We start from the raw sequence: 20,926 nt of genomic DNA, 5'->3' as shown, positions 1-20,926 counted from the left end.
GTTCTGACTGATACTATTTTCTGCCATTTGAATGCAGGTGCATTAAAAATGGCCTTCATATCAGCTGTTGTCTGGCTGTTATTGCCCACAAGACACAACGCAGAATCAGCTACGCTACACATGCTGGTTCTTTCTGGGTACTCTGGCTTCCTCCACAGTCCAAACTGCCTGTCAGGTAAACGGGTCTCTCTAAATTCTCCTGGCTGTGTGTGCCTGGTTGTTTGTCCTGTTGTCTCTGTGTTGCTGTGACCTGTGACCTGTGACCCCACCTCTGGCCTCTTACAGGCCAGAGGCCTGCACCCACCCATCCACATCAAGGGAATAGCGGTGGAGCATGTGAACAGCTTTAAGTTCCTGGGAGTCCACATCTCCGAGGACCTGACCTGGACGACCAACTGCTCCAAACTCGTCAGTGTGTTTAGTGGGTGGATGACTGAATCAGGTCCATCATCAAGAACTGTACAAACATTTACAATGACCACTTATTAAAAAAGCAATAATCATCACATTTTGTCATCAAATCATGAAGCAAATATCCATCAAATATGTTGATCAGTTTCCCACTGACTAGTCAAAGGGACAAAGAAAAAACAAAATCTATAAATCTGAAATGAATATTTGCTGTTTTATTTTTCTTTATGAAATCATACATTGAATAAAAGAAAACTAGACCTCTTGTTTAACTGCAGGGTTTGTTCTGGTTTCACCCCAACAGGTTTTCAAAGCTTTCATCTGAAGTCGTTTCATTTTCTCCATAAACGTCTCTCAGCAAAAAGCTTTAACGACTCAAACGTTTCACTTTGTGCTCCAGAACCGAAGGAGAAAACAAGAACAAAGAAACAGAAACACAAACTTTGCTTCAGTCCAGCATATTTAGTTTAGCAAATTTAAACAGTAAAACCAAGATCAAAAAGGTCTGGAGGAAAAAAAAAGAAATATTGGGATTTTTTTAGTCTTGAGAAAAAAGCTTGAGGAAGAACTAATTCTGAGTGACGTATCAATAAAGTTTGAACTAAAAATAATCAGCATTTATGATGAAATCTGTCAGCTGGTCGTCATGATGAGCCTGAAGGTCCAAGAACATCTGATCCCAGAGGAACATCTGGAACCAGAGGAACATCTGGAACCAGAGGAACATCTGATCCCAGAGGAACATCTGGAACCAGAGGAACATCTGATCCCAGAGGAACATCTGGAACCAGAGGAACATCTGGAACCAGAGGAACATCTGATCCCAGAGGAACATCTGGAACCAGAGGAACATCTGGAACCAGAGGAACATCTGGAACCAGAGGAACATCTGATCCCAGAGGAACATCTGGAACCAGAGGAACATCTGGAACCAGAGGAACATCTGGAACCAGAGGAACATCTGATCCCAGAGGAACATCTGATCCCAGAGGAACATCTGGAACCAGAGGCACATCTGGAACCAGAGGAACATCTGGAACCAGAGGAACATCTGGAACCAGAGGAACATCTGGAACCAAAGGACATCTGGAACCAGAGGAACATCTGATCCCAGAGAACATCTGATCCCAGAGGAACATCTGGAACCAGAGGCACCTCTGGAACCAGAGGAACATCTGGAACCAGAGGAACATCTGGAACCAGAGGAACATCTGGAACCAGAGGCACATCTGGAACCAGAAACATTTCATGAAATGAATTTCTGATGACTTTACAGAAAAAGCATTTGTTTTCTTTTAATGACTGAAAATCATTTTATTTCAGTGATAAGACAAAATCTAAGCTGACGACACTAAACCTGCAGAAAATATAAATATGTTTTAGAGAAACTGTTCAATATTAAGTATTGTGATATAAAATAGCTGAACAGTTTTAATTTGAAAGTCCTTCCACAAACATTCAACCAGATTTAGTTCTGATAAGAATTATGACTTCATAAATGTTTTTAGAAAGATTTTCAAAAGTGAATATTGTACAAGAAATTTATTTCATCTTTAAGTTTTAATAAAATAACTTAACAGTGGATGAAGAGTAAAGTTATGATATTAAAGATTTAATCCTCTAAGTTTTATTCACAAATACTGCTTTCTAAAAAAAGATTAAGCAAAATAATTTTATTTTAAGGAAGTGCAACATCAGATACAATTGAAGGAATTTAGTACATTATACCAACACGTTAAAATCTTAATTTATTAAACAAGATATTTAAAAGGTCATAAAATTTGTCTTGAATTTAATTTCCTTCCCTCAGTTAGTTTGTAAATATTCTTTTTTATTTCTTCTTTTTTCTGCTCAGTTTATTATATCAAACTAATGTGCCTTGCTAAACTATTTCTGTTTTTGCATTTTCAATAAATACAAAAAACTCAACAAAACAAAACATTGCTATAATTTCAGCTATTAACTGAAAAGGTCACATGCAGCAATGAATTGTGGGTAGTACACTTCACCAAACTCTGCCTGAATGCAGACTCAGCGAAAAGGCGGAAACAGGACGGGGAGAGGAAGGATGTGGGACACGCTGCGACCTCTAACCTTTGACATGAAGAGAGAGAGAGAGGGAGAGGGAGGTCTTTCACAGGGCCTTACTTTATCTGATGCCTTTAAATTGGCCTCTGTCTCTTTAAGAACCTCCAATAGTTTCCAGACTTGTATAGTAAGGAAGTAAAAATACTTCACTACTTTAGTATATATTGGAGAACTTCATACTTTCCTCCAGTATGAAAATGTTTGATAACTTTCACTTTTACTTCACTACATTTCTGAACTTAATTTCATACTTTTACTCCGATACATTTTCAATGTGTGGTTTAGTTACTCGTTACAAAAAAACGAGAGAAACGCAAATGTTTTGACCAACTTACTGATCAACTGCAACAAAACCTGCTTGCCTGGGCTTGTTCATCTCCACCAATAGGGTGCACAGGTTTCTCCTCCCCACCACGTCATAAAGTCCAGCAACTGATTGGTCAGTGCTCCGTTTGTGCCGTTTGGTTTCCGAGATATTAAAATGATTTTTTAGGTCATCCAGAGTTACCATCCCCACATTTTGCTCCAAAACAAACCAAAGTGGGCTGGTTCATTAATGCTCCGTTTGTGCTGTTAAAACAAACGCAGCAAAGTTGTTTTCAGTTTGGATTCTGACTGTTCCAATATCCGGTGTGAGCGGCGTCTAACTCGAGGTTGATCCGATTCATGAACGCTAATTTGGGCCAGCCGGTCTCTGGTCTCCTCCTTCCTCAAGGTGTCAGAGTTTCACTCAGGAGAGTCAACAAATTTTACATCCAAACTCTCCTGAGAAACTAATGGAAATAGATTTCTACTGACCAACTGACACTAAATTCATGCTGTTACACGAGACACACTGTTCTCTAGTGAATTTTAGTCATACTCAATATTTTCAGTAATTGTAATCTTTCAAAGTAGATATTTTGGCTGTTTTCCTTCTCCCATTAAACACCAAGTTAACTAAAAGCTCTCCCTCTTCAGATGCCAATAAGCTGCATTTCCCTCCCAATTCTTTTTCTTTTGCATAATGACCAGTTGTTGCACCTATAGTATATAAAGTAGAGGAATCGTAACAGGGTTTTTTCTCATGTTTGCTGCATTTTCTGTTCTGACTATTTATTTTTCTCATTTTCAGCACTGACCTTACTGAAAGGGAAAACTTGAGGCTCATAGAAACTTTGTATTTTCTGTCCTGGAGGGTTTACTAAGAAGCTGGTTCAGTTGTAAAGCAGGTCAAGTTAATCTAAAGCAGGTTAAGTTTAATCTAAAGTAGGTTAAGTTAATCTAAAGTAGGTTAAGTTAACCTAAAACAGGTTAAGTTAACCTAAAGTAGGTTAAGTTAATCTAAAGTAGGTTAAGTTAACCTAAAGTAGGTTAAGTTAATCTAAAGCAGGTCAAGTTAATCTAAAGCAGGTTAAGTTAACCTAAAGCAGGTCAAGTTAACCTAAAGCAGGTTAAGTTAATCTAAAGCAGGTCAAGTTAACCTAAAGCAGGTTAAGTTAACCTAAAGCAGGTCAAGTTAACCTAAAGCAGGTTAAGTTAATCTAAAGCAGGTTAAGTTAACCTAAAGCAGGTCAAGTTAACCTAAAGCAGGTTAAGTTAATCTAAAGCAGGTCAAGTTAACCTAAAGCAGGTTAAGTTAATCTAAAGCAGGTTAAGTTAATCTAAAGCAGGTTAAGTTAACCTAAAGCAGGTCAAGTTAACCTAAAGCAGGTTAAGTTAATCTAAAGCAGGTCAAGTTAACCTAAAGCAGGTTAAGTTAACCTAAAGCAGGTTAAGTTAACCTAAAGCAGGTTAAGTTAACCTTGTGGTTTAAGTAAAGCACCTAATGTTCTTAACTAAATGATGCTGCAGGTTTATCTATTAGCAGGTTTTATTTTGCCTGCACTTGGTTGTGTTCATTATTTTAAGTGTACTTCACAAGTTTACCAAAATATAAAAATGTCATTCAAACTGCATTTACCTTGTTTTACTTTTACTTTTCATTACATTACTGAGTTCATCCATTGTTACAGTAATTTTCATACTTAAGTAAAAGACATTTCAGATACTTTAAGACTTTAACTCAAGTAACATTTCAATCAGTGACTTTTACTTTTACCAAAGTCATATTTTGGAGCGGTACCGATACTTTTACTTGACTCCGAGATTTCAGTACTTTATACAACACTGATAGTTTCTTAGGCTGCGTCCTTCAGCTCGTCATCACATCACTGCATCCAGCTGGTTGATGTTCACTCTATTCTTTGCTCTGCAATTACCTGATAAGCTTCATCGTTTCTACACTGACTTTTCCAAGAAGGTGAAAGATGAGCAACTGGATGGAGCATGTCGGCAGGTTTGAGTTCCATAAACAGTGTGAGTAATTTACCAAAGGATTCATATCAGCCCCCGTGATCTTCTCCCCTGTCCTCACCACCCTCTGTAGAGACTTCCAGTCAGAGGCCCTGCAGCTCCCAGACCAGATGGAGATGTAGCTGGTCAGTTGGCTCTCGATGGTCCCTCTGTAGAAGGTCTGAAGGATGGGGGGTGGGAGGGATGCTCTCTTCATCCCACGCAGGAAGTGCATGCGCTGCTGGCCCTTCTTCACCAGTGAGGAGATGTGGGGAGACCAGCTGAGGTTGTCGTTGATGTGCACCCCCAGGAACTTGGTGCTGCTGACGACCTCCACTGCTGAGTCGTTGATGAGGAGTGGTGTGTGGGTGGGTCTGGATTTCCTGAAGTCTACGATGATCTCCTTGGTCTTGTTGACATTCAGGATCAGGTTGTTTCCTCTGCACCAGTCCACCAGATGCCGCACCTCCTCCCTATAGGCCGTCTCGTTGTTGTCCCGGATGAGGCCCACCACTGTGGTGTCGTCCGCGTACTTCAGGATGTGGTTGGATCTGAAGTGTGGACGGCAGTCGTGGGTCATCAGGGTGAACAGCAGGGGCTCAGGACACAGCCCTGAGGGGTGCCGGTGTTCAGGGTGATGACATCGGAGGTGTTGTTCTCCATTCTGACAGCCTGGGTTCTGTCAGTGAGGAAGTCCAGCAGCCAGTTGCAGAGGGGAGTGTTAATTCCTAAGGGGCCCAGTTTGTCCACCAGGTCTTGGGGGATGATGGTGTTGAACGCTGAGCTGAAGTCCAGGAACAGCATCCGCACGTGGGTGTTCTTCTCCTCCAGATGCTCCAGGCTCAGGTGGAGAGCAGTGGAGACTGCATCCTCAGCACTGCGCTTGGACTGGTATGCAAACTGGAAAGGGTCGTGTGATGGGGGGAGCGTGGAGATGATGTGGTCCTTAACAAGTCTTTCGAAGCACTTCATGATGGTGGATGTCAGTGCGACGGGGCGGAAGTCGTTAAGGCATGTGATGATGTTGACTTCGGGGCCGGAACGACAGACTTGAAGCACCGTGGGACGACAGCCTGGTCCAGGGACGTGTTGAAGATGTCCATGAGCACGTGGACCAGCTGGTCCGAGCATTCCTTGATTAGCAGACCTGGAATGTTGTCCGGACCTGCAGCTTTCCGCGCGTTGACCTTCCTCAGAACATAATGGGCTCCTTTTCATCCATCCAGCTGATTGTCAGCATCCCCCTGTTGAAGCTTCTAACCGACCAGCTTTATGCTTTTATAAAACAATCCGACATCTGTAAATGTTCACGCTGCATTCTGGAGATATGACAGAATCGACTAACATTAATATGAAGTTATTAAACCCTGATTGTCTCAGTCTTCCTACTAGTTCACTATCACACAGGCCTTTGTGTAGAAAGTTATCTCTATAGCATCTTGCACAAATTTAAAACATTTTTTTGAGAAGAGGGTTGAAATCAAGTCCAACCCTTGTTGACCCGCCATGTCTCTTTAGGAAGAGGAAAAGCAGGATTGTTTCTTTGGCATCCAAATATGCATTTAATCAACAAAGGAACTTTTTAATTAATAGACGACTGGCGTGAGAAGTAGTTCCTATGATGCTGACTGCTGCTGCCGCTAGTCTGGAGGTCGCTAGAGGTCAGCTGGAGGCTGCAGGGTTGAGCAGAGCTCTGGGTAAAGAATCAGCGCTTTGTGAGAACGAGCGCTCAGACATCCCCAACGGTTGTCAGGGAGATTGTCCTCAAACACACAACAGAATTAAAGCCACAGTCCAGGTTTGGTTTGAGGATGGAAAGCATCACAACATGAGCTCACAACAGTCACTGTTCCTGAATGTTCCCACTTCCACTGACTATTGACTGTAAACCTGGGAGTTCACTAAATTTTCTTTCCTGACAAATCATGTCATTATTGAACCTTTTGTTTGTAATAAAGTGACGTTTAGTCCTGAGGTTGAATGTTTCTTACTAGAGGGTTGATGCTGACATTCAGTTCATTTTAAATGTACATTGTTGAGGGTATAAATATTTGTTTGCACTGTTTGCATCAATCCATGGATACAAATAGAAATAGAAATAAGTTTATGAGACTTGAGAAAGACAAAAAGGCAGAAATTCATATTTCTGGTGAAGAAAATAGTAAAATAAATGCTTTACGGAACAGAGTTCATATTCTGACTAAGAGTCACAGTTGGTCGTTTTATCAAAGCATTTAAAGCAAAAATGGAAAATAATCTTTACAGTAATGAATTAAGAGTGTTTTACATCTGGTTCTGGTTCTGGTTCTGGTTTCTGACCACAACCAGCATCACAGGGTCAGTCGCTGCAAACTGAAACTATCACTGAACAGAACAACTGCTGCTGCGAAACGACATTCATGAAAAACATCTTAAATACTCTAATAAAGAAATGTGGATAAACAGCATCTCTTGAGTCACTAAAGATGTCATGGAAACTGATCTGAAACTACGACCACAAGCTTCTTGACCGTCTTTAGACATGAAACTTTTCACCTGAGTGGAAAACAAGAAACCACACAGACCAGAATGAGCTGCTGGTCGCTGCAAAGTTTCACTTCTCACTTTTAACCAGAGCAGCTCTGAGCTGGATGTCAATTACCACATAAAAACAACTTTAACAGCTTTTAAATGTGCAGCTAAATGTTTCCAAGCGATGAATCATTTATTCTGTTTGCTTTATACAGTTAGACTTTATAACCAGTCATTATATCATTGAGGCCAATCTGAATCCAATAAGATGTTAAAACTGCAGACTTGACCCGTCTCTGTGGTTCAACAGGAATTAAACTCCTAAAGATGAGAACCAAGAAACTGCCAGACTGAGGACTGATGGGACAAAGACACGTTTATACGGAGATTCCCAGTAGAACCAGTTTTCATTCTGGATCCATCAGTGGTGTCTAATTCTCCATTAGCGGCAGGATTAGTTTGTTCTGTACTTTTGAGTTGTTTGTACTTCATTCAAACATTAGAATTTGTTTCTTTTGGGAATCTGAGGAAATAAAACCCGTCAAGCTAACAGCTGCAGGGTTTCTGTCTCTCTTCAGATGAGACTGAAACAAATTCAGGTTTAAACACTGAAGAGTTTGGAGACATCAGAAGTGGAGCCATGTTACAGGTTTATGGGATTCTAGAAAGTTCTGGGTTCAGATTGTTGAACTGTCGGGTTTGATGTTCCACCAGGTTTCCTTCCCGTCTCATTTACTGCATTAAATACAGAACAATATGCAACGGCAGCAGAACCGTCCAACTCTGAGCTGCAGAGCAGATTTACCTCTGGCCTTTTCACATCGTCTCTTCTGACAGCGGAGTAAATCACAGATGGATCATTCTCTGGAAAATTTGTTACATAACAAAGCAGAGAAAAGTCAGGAATTTCTATCAAATAAATAAATGGTAAAATTCTTAGCATCAAATTTAAGTTGTTTTATTTATTGTCTTTAGTCTGAATGTTTCTCTGTTGAAGTGGAAAATAACCTGCTTCACATTTAGTGTGAACAGAAACAGGAACCTGATTGACTGCAGAGTTTATTAAAGTCATTTAGCAGAAAAACTTCAAACTGCAGAACAAAAGGTGTGAAATGAACCAAGTTACCAGAAGAACAGATATTAGTCTAACTTGATCAATACATTATTGAGTAATCAAGGAACAATATGTAGTTTAATTGATTTTATTTATGTAGCACCAATTCACAACAAAAGTCATCCCTAGAAATTTTACAGAGAAATAATTAAAACTCGGTCAGACATGCATTCTGACCGATCCGAGTTATCAATGCATCAGGCTCAATTTAAAAAGCCGGTTTCTTTGCTCTGCTCGGACTATAAGATCTTTTCCAAAGCCCTGGCTTCTAGACTCCGAGGAGTGATGCCTTCTGTCATCGACAAGGACCAGACGTACTGCATGCCTGGCAGGCTGATAAGTGACAATGTCACTTTAATTAGAGACGTTTTGGAACTCTCCAGCTCATTGGGCTTAGATATTGGTCTAATTTCCGTAGATCAAGAAAAAGCTTTTGACCGGGTTGAACACCAATATTTATGGCAGACTCTGTCCGCTTTTGGGTTCAGCCCTGGTTTCATAGCTAAGATCCAGGTTTTGTATAGTGACATTGCGAGTGTCATTAAAATAAATGGTGGCCTCCTTTTAATGTGTCGAGGGGTGTGAGGCAAGGTTGTTCTTTGTCAGGGATGCTCTATTCCTTGGCAATTGAACCTTTGCTTTATAAACTGAGGAAAGACTTGTGTTTTTATTCCTGGGTGTAATGTTTCTGTAAAGTTGTCAGCCTATGCTGATGACTTAATAGTCTTTGTAAACTCACAAGTGGACATTGATGTTTTAGCTAAAACTGTGACTCTTTTTGGATGTGTTTCATCTGCAAAAATAAACTGGAGTGTCTTTTTGGTGTGGACTTTACTGAGGAAGGAGAGGCAGCGGCGAGCTGAGTCTGTACTGGTTGATCCGGGAACCAGTTTTTTCTGGAGTTTGCTGGTTCTTCCTGAGCGGGGAGAGACGGCTTGGTCAAGACTTTTTCACACTGCAGGAGTTTTTTGTCTTGGACGAGTGGTGGATCTGGCCGGACCTCGGATGGAGGACCCTGGGAAACTCGCTGCTTGTTTGGGAGTAAAGTCAGTTCGAGTCGTTGGTCAACTTTTGAATTATTGGAAACACAAGTTGAATGATCAAGACTTTTCCCTTTTGACTGAGAACCACGAAGGTACTATGTTACCAAATCGAATGGACCCTTTTCCATCACTCCGACTGTTTCCTGAGATATCGAACTGCTCTGGTCCTTTATTGGATCGGGTAGATGATAGGGGTATCTCACTGGAAGGGGCTTCTGGTAAAGCGATTTATAGGCTGCCTGTGAAAACTCTCAACAGGAACAAACTGAATGGACGCAGCGACACGGTATGGAGAACTTATTTTTCCTCGACACCAGGAATGCAGCCTGAATGGAGATCTTTGTATAAGCCTCTCCCTTAATGAAAAAACATGCAGACTTACAATGGAGAATACTTCATGGCATTGTAGCTGTAAATTCTTTTGTCTCTGTTTTTAACCCTGATGTAGGAGAAAAATGTCCATTTTGTGAAGAGAAACAGTGTTTCATGCCTTTTCTGAATGTGTTCGCTTATCAGATCTTTTTGCACTCCTCGGAGCGATTTTTAATGGATATGGGGAAACCTTCACAGTGCCTGTTTTCATTTGCGGTTTTAAGTTTACAAAGCAGGCAAAGAGAAAGTGTCAAGTGTTAAATTTTCTATTGGGACAAGCTAAAATGGCTGTGTACGTAAGTAGAAGAAGGAAGGTGGTTGACGAGTTGATTGTTGACCTGGTTTCTATATTTGTCAATCTGGTGAAGTCAAGGTTGTTGATTGACTTTAATTTTTACAGATCAGTCTCTGATCTGGTTTCGTTTTGTCGCTTTTGGAGTGAAGTGCTTTGTACTGTAATAGGAGGGGAATTTTTTTTGGGAGGTTGTTGATGTGATGTTTTTTTGTTTGTTGTATAATCTTGTAAATATGTTGTTTATTTACTGACAATAAATGAGTTATAGAATCTCAATCTCTCTCTCTTTTTCTCTCTATCTCCTAAACTCTCCAAACACCAAACTAACTGTCTCAAACTAAATAACTCTCTCCAAACTATCAACCTCTATCCACTCTCTAACTGACTGCAACTCGCCTACAACCCACATTTTGAATGGAGCCTGTGGGGTTTATAAATCTGTCAAACCCCGCGCCAAAATCTGAACCACTTCCTGAAGCGGAAGTGGTTCTGTTCCTTGGCCGGCCGGGCAGCGAGGCCTCGGACGTCATCGTTTTTGGCTCCTCCCCTAAATGAAGCAAGCTTCATATGCGCTTTACGGAAACGCCCCTCATTACTGACACGCTTGAAGCCTCGGCACGTCACGTAACATCACTATATGTGAGTTTTCTCCTTGTCTGAGTTTATTTATCATAATGTCACCTCTGAAAGCCTCTTGTTTAAAACCAAACCTGAGTGTTTTTATGTTTCTTTCAAATGTTTTCCTCTCAGAAACGTCGCATGAATCTAAATTTGGGACGGAGAGACCGACCAGGAAATGTCTTCTTCCTCTCTGCCTGCGTCTCTGTTCCTGCTGTCTCTGGTTTTCTGGCAGTTTGTCGCTGCTGCAGGTGAGAGTTACATGGAAAACCTGTTAAACGTTATTAATTATTAATTATTAGAGCTGTAGTGTCCAGAGTAAATTATCAGGGACTGATATCCTGCTTGTTTCGGTTCTTTAACGAGGCTCGTTGTGATTCGTTGGATATTAAAATCAAAAGCAGAAACTCGTTTAACTGACAGAACAGATGATCCTCAGGAATCATGATTATATTTACAATGACTTTAGGTAACTCTTTCTTTCTTTTCTAAAATGTTCCACTGATATATAATAAACTTATCATGCAGTCTGAGCAGGTCATTTCAGATGCCTGATAATTATTCCCTCTTCCTGTTCTACCGGTACCGAGCATCACGACCCGAACCACACAGGAATTAAAGTCCAAAACCTTTTTCTTTCCAGGTAGTGTTCAGCCTATGAACAGAGCTGTTTGTTTCATAGTGATAATGCAGGACAGACTGGTTTGTCCTGGATTTATTTAGAGCAGGCTTTAAATACAAACCTTTAAAGTAAGGAGTTCCCCTCCCTTCCAACTTTCTCTCAAAGCTGACCCTCAGGTCGGACAAAGTATAAAAGAGAGAAGAAACTGTAAACCCCTGGCCCTTTTTTAATAAACACATTTCTCAGTAACTGGTCGGGTCCAGTTACTGAGATTCTGCTTTCAGCATCATCCACTCAAACAGTTCATTTCTGTTCTGCTTCTCAACCAGCAGGTGTTTTGGACCAACTGCTTGAAACTTTTGCCAGATGTTTCTGAGCTATAGGTGGCTGCGTTGATGCCTGTTAAAAATGCTGCATGAGTCACAAAACTGATGTTAAACTTCACTATAAATCCCATTTGAAGCAAAAATGTTTTATGTTTCATGTGAAAATTATGTTTCAAAACAAGTTTCTACAGAGCAGTGATCAGTGCGCCTCCAAAACCCGCTTTGGATCAGAACCAGTGAGGATCACGACCATCACGTCCAGGTTCTGGTCCAGGTTCTGGTCCAGGTTCTGGTCCAGATTGACCAGAATAAATTCATTTCCTCTCATGATCAGCAGCAGCATAAAGGTTCAAACTGCTGCTGATCCACTCAGGTAGTGGAAGCTTTTCTAACTGGTCAGAAAATCATCGATATTCTGATCAGTAATGGGAGATATTAACATTGTGAGTTTCTGGCTCTGCAACCAAAATGTTTCAGAACTTCATCCTGTAGCGACTCGACCCACAGGAAGTGATGCTGAACTATGAGGTCATCATATTTAATAAAACCATAATCACATACTGATGGTGTTTACTAATAGAGGAATATCAAGCAACATCCATCAGTTATCCTGCCATAAAATCTCATAAATAATATAAACAGCAAATGTTGTAGTTGATGGTGAATCCAAATTAAAGTTATAATAATAAATGTTCCTGCATTAAACTGTCAGATTATGATCCATATCTGCAGCATCTGTTCTCCACTGGGACCAGTTTGCAGGCTGGTGATGAAATAAAATAAAATAAAACAATCGAGTCGCATTAAGACCTGGACCAACCAGTGACAGTAACAGGGTCCTCAACGCTGATGTTTGTAAACATCAGGTGTCTGATTTGTTTCCTGATCAAAACGAGACAAACGTAAAGAAACAGATTAGAAAATGTCTTTTTCTCTAAGATCTATTCAAAACAATAATTGTTTTCTTTTTCTTCCAAACAAATGTATTGATACTTGGGACATTTTAAAAACATAACATTTATGCAGTTATACAGAGAATCTTTTTCACTTTTCTTCAACATACAGTTTCATTAGTTAAACTAAAATCAAAACGAGAATAAAAACCATCAGAGTTAAAAGTTGAGCAGGTTCGGGTGACTCCCTGTCAGGTCCAGAGATAATTATTTGTAAGTGAAGAAATATTCAAGAATATATTGAAATATCACCAAAATATGCCACACAAGTGAATATTATAAAGTGGTTATTATAAAGCTTTGTTTCTTATGGTTGAGTATTAGGGACATTTGATGAAAATAATAAAGATGTTTATTTAAATTACAATGAAAATTATCACTAATAAAGAGGAAATGCCACATAGATCTGCATGTCTTCTGTAGATGAACTAGGAAATAAAATATAACATGCAACAAAAACAAAGTTTAAAACGATTCTCATGTTTCTGTGGATATTTGATTGAAATATCATACAGATGAAAAACATCTGGGTCTTTTTAAACATTTATTTTTAATCCCAAGTCTCTTCCACATTTATGTGTCTTTCAGGGATTAATCTGTGAGATCATTTTATTGCATCTTGAGATCTATTTCCATCTTCCTCTGACGAGTTTCAGCCTCTGAAGCAAATCAGGACAAGTGATTAATTTACATGTTTTGGTAATTCTGCAGATTAATGTAAAAAAAGGAAACATAGCATGTTAGACCAATAAAAGACTATGTGTAGTTTTTAAGCTCATTGCCTTGTTTACTTCCTGATCCTAAAAAGCCACGCCCACCAGTTACTCTGTAACAGCGGTCACTGAACGTAGGGAGCCTTTCACAATAAAAGCTTTCCAGAACATTTTACATTTTCATAACTCCAATTTACACTACTTTGTTCCCCTTGCAACAAAAGAAACGTATCCAAGTCAAACAGAGCAAATAAAATGAGCTGATTTAGTACAACAAGAAAACAGACATTTTCATAAACCAGAATTTTACTGTAGTGACTATTTGTCCAAAACTCCAAAAATCAAGAAAGTTAAGATTCAAATGATGAAAACAAAAGTGAATCTAACTGAATAGTCACCTGATGCATCATGGATTCTGGTTTATGCAGATCAAAAAGAGTCAAACTGCAGTTTGTTGCTTTTATTCCAGTTAATAGACTGACTGACTGAGGACTGATGGTAAAAACCATGTGACCTCCTCCCTAAAACTGACCTATTGATACTGTGATACAGCCACATCCCAAACTGAAATGAACTAAGGAAGTGAAATGCTAAAGAACTAAATTTAAACCAATTAAACAAACATGCCAGTTATAAATAGAACGTCTGCAGAGAGTTCAATGGGATAAAAAACTAAATCTAAATTCTGAGATTTTAGTGAAAATGGAGAAATAGCTCCTACATATACTATGATGTGTTTTACAGGAATGAAGTGTTAACAGGGAGGAGGAAGGAGGAGAAAATAAAAATCGGGACTTTAAAAATGTGACGGGGTTCTTTTATGACTTGGACCACCACAAAAAAATGACGGGCCAAGGCCAAGGATTACTTTAGTGAGATTTATTTTTTTATCAGTGCAGTGAATCAACAGTGGCAAATGCATTATAGTTACAAAAATGTCCAAGATGAGTTAAAATCAACACAGCACAGCAGTACCTTCACAGTCCAAGGGTCTCACCTTCAGTGTGGCTCCTCTAGAGTCCAGGTGCCGACTGCCCTCTGTGAAACAGAGCCCTGCTTTTATAGCTGCAGGCTCCGCCCAGAGGAAACTAAACTAAACTAAACAAAAACTAAGCAATTATTTCTAACTCAAATCCTTAAAATATGCAAAATAATAATAAGGAAGGAAAAATAAATAAATTTATAATCAAAATACACCCAAACAAAAGAACAAGAACAACCAGCACATTGTGATGACTACACATCACGTAATTCGCTCCCGGTTTGCTCCAAGCTGGAAACAACTTCCCCCAAAAGAAAACCGGAAAAACATCTACCTGAAAATAACCGATTAGAATGAACGTCAAACGAAAACACCGCGTGTGCACCCACGATGAACCGCCTCAATCCAAACTAAAAGAAACAGGTAAGTTAATAACTGTGGATGTTTGCTAACAGGGACTCTCCGATCGTGACGGCTCCTCCGTCACACCACCCCTCTCCTCTCCAAGGTTGGCGAAATTCGGCAACCTAGAAAGAAAGTCTGCCACTTTATTAAGTCTGCCACTCCTATGACAGATGTTAAATTTGTAAGGTTGCAAGGACAAATACCACCTAGTCAGACGATGGTTACTGTCCTTCATGGTGTTGATCCAGGTCAGGGCACGATGGTCTGTCTCCAAATCAAATTCTCTGGCCAGCAGATAATACTTGAGACTTTCCAGAGCCCACTTAATTGCCAGGCCTTCTTTTTCCACTACAGAATACCTCACCTCTCGAGGTAGTAGCTTGCGGCTCAGGTAGAGTATGGATTGCTCCTCTCCAGGATCTCCTTGAGCCAGGACAGCTCCGAGGCCAACTGTGGATGCATCTACCTGGACCAGGAATTTCCTACTAAAATCAGGACTTCGAAGGACAGGAGATGAACATAGATGAGCTTTCAGAGTGTTAAGAGGATTCACACTCTTTGGTCCACACAACAGGATTCTTCTGATCTTTCGCTGTCAAACTGGTGAGTGGAGAAGCAAGTGTGGCAAAATGAGGCACAAACCTTCGATACCAACCAGCTAGTCCCAGGAATGACCGCACTTCCTTCTTGGTTTGAGGACGAGAGCATTTTTGTTCTTCTCAGCTTCTTCCTGGTACTCAGCAAGCCGACCTCTCATCTGCAGCACGTACTGGACCACACCTTTAGCACTAGATGAGGTTTCTGATGCATCCCAGCTTTTCCTCAGCAGGTCTAGAGGTCCCTGAACATCCCATCCATACAGGAGTTCAAATGGGGAGAACCTGGTTGATGCTTTGCCTCACGATAGGCAAAGAGAAGGAATGGTAACCAGCGGTCCCAATCTCTGCCAGTGTCATTCATAAACTTCTGCAGCATCCTCTTTAGCGTCTGGTTGAATCTTTCAACCAGTCCATCAGTCTGTGGATGGTAAGGCGTTGTCCTGATGGCTGAGATCCCAAGCTGTTTATGAAAGAGTTTTAGCAGATTAGAGGTGAAATTAGTTCCCTGGTCGGTCAAAATCTGATCTGGGACTCCAACTCTTGAAAATAGCTGGACCAGAGCTCTAACTATTGTAGGAGCAGTAATTGTATGCAGTGGAAAAGCTTCTGGAAATCTGGTGGCATAGTCACATACTACCAAGATGTACTGATGACCACGCCCACTCTTCACTAGGGGTCCAACAATGTCCATTGCAACCTTACAAAAAGGAGTAGAGATGACAGGTAGTGGCTGGAGGAGCGCCCGATCTGATTTCCGAGCAGGACGAGTCTTCTGACATGTAGGACAAGAAGCACATAATGCATTAATGTCATTATACATTGACGGCCAGTAAAAACGTGAGCTGATGTACATAAATGTTTTGTGACGCCCCAAGTGCCCTGCCCATGGAATGGTGTGTGCCAAATGCATGACAAGTGCCCTACAGCGAGTTGGAACTACCAACCATTGTTTTTCATTACAAACATACAACACGCCATCTTTTAACACAAACGTTTCTCTTCCTCTCCACTTAGCATTAGTTTTTTCCTCCACTCTGTCAAATAAAGGTTGTAAAGACACATCCTGTTTCTGTAAAGTAGCAATATTTTCAGGTATCTTCCACATGTCATCCACTGTTAAATCTTGTGACACATTTCCACCCAGCAGTAACTTTTTCTCAAATTTTTTCTGCTTTCTGGATTTTCTAGACACTTTTGGAACCTCAAAGAAACTATCATCAAAATTAGGTAAGGATTCAACTTGTTCTTTGGCCTGAGAACGAGTAATCACAGGACAGGACGCATTGCTAACTTTGTCCCCCTCAGTTTGTACCTCTCCCAAAAGGTGAAACATCACAGGTAAATCTGTACCCAAAATGACATCAAAAGGTAGGTTTTTCACCACCAACAGTTAGCAAATATGGTTGATCATCAACAATGACAGTCACTTCTGCTCTTGGATAAACATGACAATCTCCATGACACACAAAATCTCAGTTTTCTTTTCATAGTTCACACATCCAACAGATACAAGACTCTCTTTTATGAGTGATGTGGAACTACCACTGTCTATTAATGCAGTCACCTGCAATCCATTCACAATCACAGTTTTCTGAGTTCTAGTTTCAAAGTTTTTGACTCCAGTCTGATTTTCAGCTCTAGGAGCATAGCAGGAACCAGTAAACTTTGTCTTCTTTATTGGACACACCGAAGCCTTGTGGCCCGGCTGCTGGCAATAATAGCAAATTAATGTCTTACCATTAGGCGGTGGATTCAGAGGACTGATGGTACCTTTAACCTCCTGGCTTGGATCTCTGGCATACCGTTGATGTCCAGCCGGTTGAACAGGGCGTGGTACTGGATTGGAGCAACGTGCTCCTCCTCCTCGCTGTGCATTCATGTACTAAAGAGCCAACTTTGCAGCAGTCAGACCATCCTTAGGTTCATGTTCCTTCACCCAGGTCCTTACATCAGAGGGTAGAACGCTCAGCAGCTGTTCCTGGATGATGAGCTCCCCGATGTCCTCTTTGGAATGCTGGTCTGGACGGATCCATCGTCGGTAGAGACCTCTAAGGCGGTGGTAAGTTTCAGTAGGAGTTTCACCAGCAGGTCTACTTGTTGCTCTGAACTTCTGTCTGTAAGTCTCTGGTGAGATGTCAAACTTTGCTAACAAAGCAAGTCCTTGTAGCAGTGAGCACGTTCCTCATCCATGGCAGCATAGGCCTCCAGCGCCTTCCCAGAAAGGAGTGGAATGAGTCGGCACGCCCACTCACTCTCTGGCCACCTCCAGGTCTTAGCAATGCGCTCAAACCGCAGCAGATAGTTTTCCAGGTCTTCTAATTGATAAGGAGGAATTTGTGGATCAGTGGTGTAACTTACTGGCTGAGGTTGCCGGCTTGGATCACCATCATCACCACCACCATCATCATCGTCGTCACTTTGCTCCGCACCAACTCCTGGCTGAAGGTGAGGGCGTGGTACTTGCTGTGGTTGCTGCAAAGACATCCTAAGATTCTGCAGTTCCTTGAGCAGCCCTTTCTCTCACTTTTGCTGACCTGCCATAAAGTCCTTCATCAAAGTGAAAAACTCACTGCCAAACGTACTTGATCCACTGGGGCCAGGCTTTGTTTCACCTTCCTCATCTGATCCATCCGACGTCGGCATGCTCTCCCATGCTTTGTCAGCCATCTGCTCTTCCATCTTTGATTGTGATCGAAGACCAGATCTTTGCTTCACCAGCTTGTCATAATCCCACTCCTGACACCATATGTGACGGGGTTCTTTTATGACTTGGGCCACCACAAAAAAATGGCGGGCCAAGGCCAAGGATTACTTTAGTGAGATTTATTTTTTTATCAGTGCAGTGAATCAACAGTGGCAAATGCATTATAGTTACAAAAATGTCCAAGATGAGTTAAAATCAAAAACAGCACAGCAGTACCTTCACAGTCCAAGGGTCTCACCTTCAGTGTGGCTCCTCTAGAGTCCAGGTGCCGACTGCCCTCTGTGAAACAGCCCTGCTTTTATAGCTGCAGGCTCCGCCCAGAGGAAGTCCCATCAAACCAAACTAAACTAAAACTAAGCAATTATTTCTAACTCAAATACTTGACATATGCAAAATAATAATAAGGAAGGAAAAATAAATAAATTTATAATCAAAATACACCCAAACAAAAGAACAAAAACAACCAGCACATTGTGATGATTACACATCACATAATTGGCTCCCGGTTTGCTCCAAGCCAGAAACAACTTCCCCCAAAAGAAAACCGGAAAAACATCTACCTGAAAATAACCGATTAGAATGAACGTCAAACGAAAACACCGCGTGTGCACCCACGATGAATCGCCTCAATCCAAACTAAAAGGAAAAGAAACAGGTAAGTTTATAACTGTGCATGTTTGCTAACAGGGCTCCTCCATCACAAAAAACCATGCTGAACAGGGCATCAGAGGAACCAAAGCTTAACATTGAAGAGGAAAATAAAACCCTTCAGGTTATACCTGGAGGACGACCTGGACGTCCAGACCCAGTTTGTAGTTTCACTTGGGGTGGAGCTGCAGTGTCTGGTGGGCCTGCAGCTGCAGCTGGAATATTGCCTCACCTTGACCTCTGCAGTGATTAACCTGCACCATGTCAGGTGTCCCCTTAACACGATACAGCTGAGTATCGTAGTATTTGAGTAGCCCCTATACATTAGGTTACTCAAATCTATACTATACTGTGGTAGCCGCCCTGTCTGTCTCCAGAGTCTGAGAGGGCGGTTATGGGGGCAGCACACGTTGCAGCGTCTGTCACTGATGACCTGATGACCTGATGACCTGGGTACCAGCGACATGAACAGCTTCAGACGGTTGTAGAGAACAACGTTGGGTTTAGCTCTGGGATCAAGTTGGTCTAACACCTCATAGTCAAAACCCATGTCCGCCTCAAAATCCAGCTGTGTTCAAACGTTGAAAGGACCGGTCCATCTAGAACCCGACTTGACAAAGCGGGGATGCAAACCCACACTGAACCCCCAGCATCATAAGTTTCATGCCTCATAATAGTGCTTCTGTCGTAAGGCTGCAGCAGCAATGTTAGCAGCAGTGTCAAAGCAGAACCTTTGTTTGGACTCTAGTAGCAAACTCATGATGTTGGTGTTTGTCTGTTGTTGCTGTTGTTGGTGGAGCTCTAAGGAAAAGATCGGCTGGGAAACGATCCTCCCGACATTCAACCAAAAGCTTGGAGTGAACTCCAGTGTTGAATGCAAACTCAACCTGCTTCAAGTTTTATTGATTATTTTTGTAAACATGTTTTAAAATGCTGTGGTCGTGTCAAAGCAGCATCGGTTTTCTGTTCTCTGGGAAATTATTTCTGATGATAAAAACAGAAACAACCATAAAAGCATCAACAGTAGAGGTAATGATAATAAAATAATATGCAGTGCAAAGCAGGAAGGGACCTGGATGATGTACAGGGCAGCGCTGGCCCTGAGAAACACTGACTTAGACTGACCATGACCTTTGACCCTGAACCAATTTTTCAGGTCCTGAATGCAGGTTTCAGCATCTTGATGTTTCTGCTGTTGGATGAATCTTCATATTGATGAATCTGATGTTCTCATCACACAGACCTGCACTGATCACTGTCTAGTTAAAGTCCACTTTGACCTCTGACCTCTCTGCTCTGTGTTGCTTTCCTGTAGATCAGAACAACTCTTCAGTCAAAGCTGAACCTGGACAGAACGCCTTTCTGCCATGTAAAGCTTCTGATCCGGAGGGGATCCAAGTCATAGAGTGGAGGAGAACCGACCTGGCATCAGATTTTGTCCTGCTGTACAAAGATGGGAAGATCGATCCGATTGCCCAGCTTCAGTCTTACAAGGACCGGATGGACCTGCTGGTTAATCAGATCCAGAAAAGAGACGCGTCTTTGGTTCTGCAGAACACAACGATTGCTGACAGTGGAACATATGAGTGTCGAGTCATACAAGGAAACCGTGAGAGGAAACTGATCAGCACCGTCAGCCTGGTTGTAGCTCCTCGTCCTGCAGGTGAGTCTGGATCAGAACCAGCAGCTTCCTGGTTCTGGATGTCAGAGAGAAACATCTTCAACAGTATCTAATTCATCATGATCTAGGACTGGGCAATAAATCAATTTATTTCATCCAATTTTAGATTTTTAAATATTAAACTGTTTTTTTCCACCAAGCTAAGATTTTATTTTTTATGAGAATAAAGTCATAATGTTAGGAGAATGAAATGATCATTTTATGAGAACTGCAGCACAAAAACTAACCTGAATATTAAGTGATGATCTAAACGTTGAAGGAGAACCTCGAGGACCTGGAGTGCCCACCCCTGCCCTAGTGGATGGACATTTAACACACACAAAAAAAAAGCAGCAACACTGAACTCATGTCTCTGTCCTCAGAGTCTTGCAGGAGACACAGAGAGGAGACACAGAGTCATATGACCATCAGAGCTGCTGCTGTCTGTCCAGCTCATCTTGTCCTCTGTTGTCTCTCAGTCCCAAAGGTGGAGGTGGAATCAGGGGTGGAGTCTGTCCTGCTGCCCTGCAGAATCACAAAGAGTCTGGA

General features: G+C 41.4%; 1 protein-coding gene across 1 annotated transcript in view; it reads left to right on the top strand.

Moving 5' to 3' along the window:
• Positions 1-20,926, top strand: part of LOC129376517 (uncharacterized) — a 226,746-nt gene that overhangs the window by 32,535 nt on the left and 173,285 nt on the right. The window contains exon 3 of the mRNA XM_055056124.1: positions 20,033-20,380. Coding sequence (XP_054912099.1) covers positions 20,033-20,380 — 348 coding nt within the window. The remainder of the gene's footprint in view (positions 1-20,032; positions 20,381-20,926) is intronic.

This window comes from Poeciliopsis prolifica, unplaced genomic scaffold (genome assembly GCF_027474105.1).
Source record: "Poeciliopsis prolifica strain line A6 unplaced genomic scaffold, Auburn_PproV2 SCAFFOLD044, whole genome shotgun sequence".
Taxonomy (NCBI): domain Eukaryota; kingdom Metazoa; phylum Chordata; class Actinopteri; order Cyprinodontiformes; family Poeciliidae; genus Poeciliopsis; species Poeciliopsis prolifica.
Note: the sequence above shows the minus strand (reverse complement) of the source record. Positions and strands in the feature narration are given on the sequence as shown.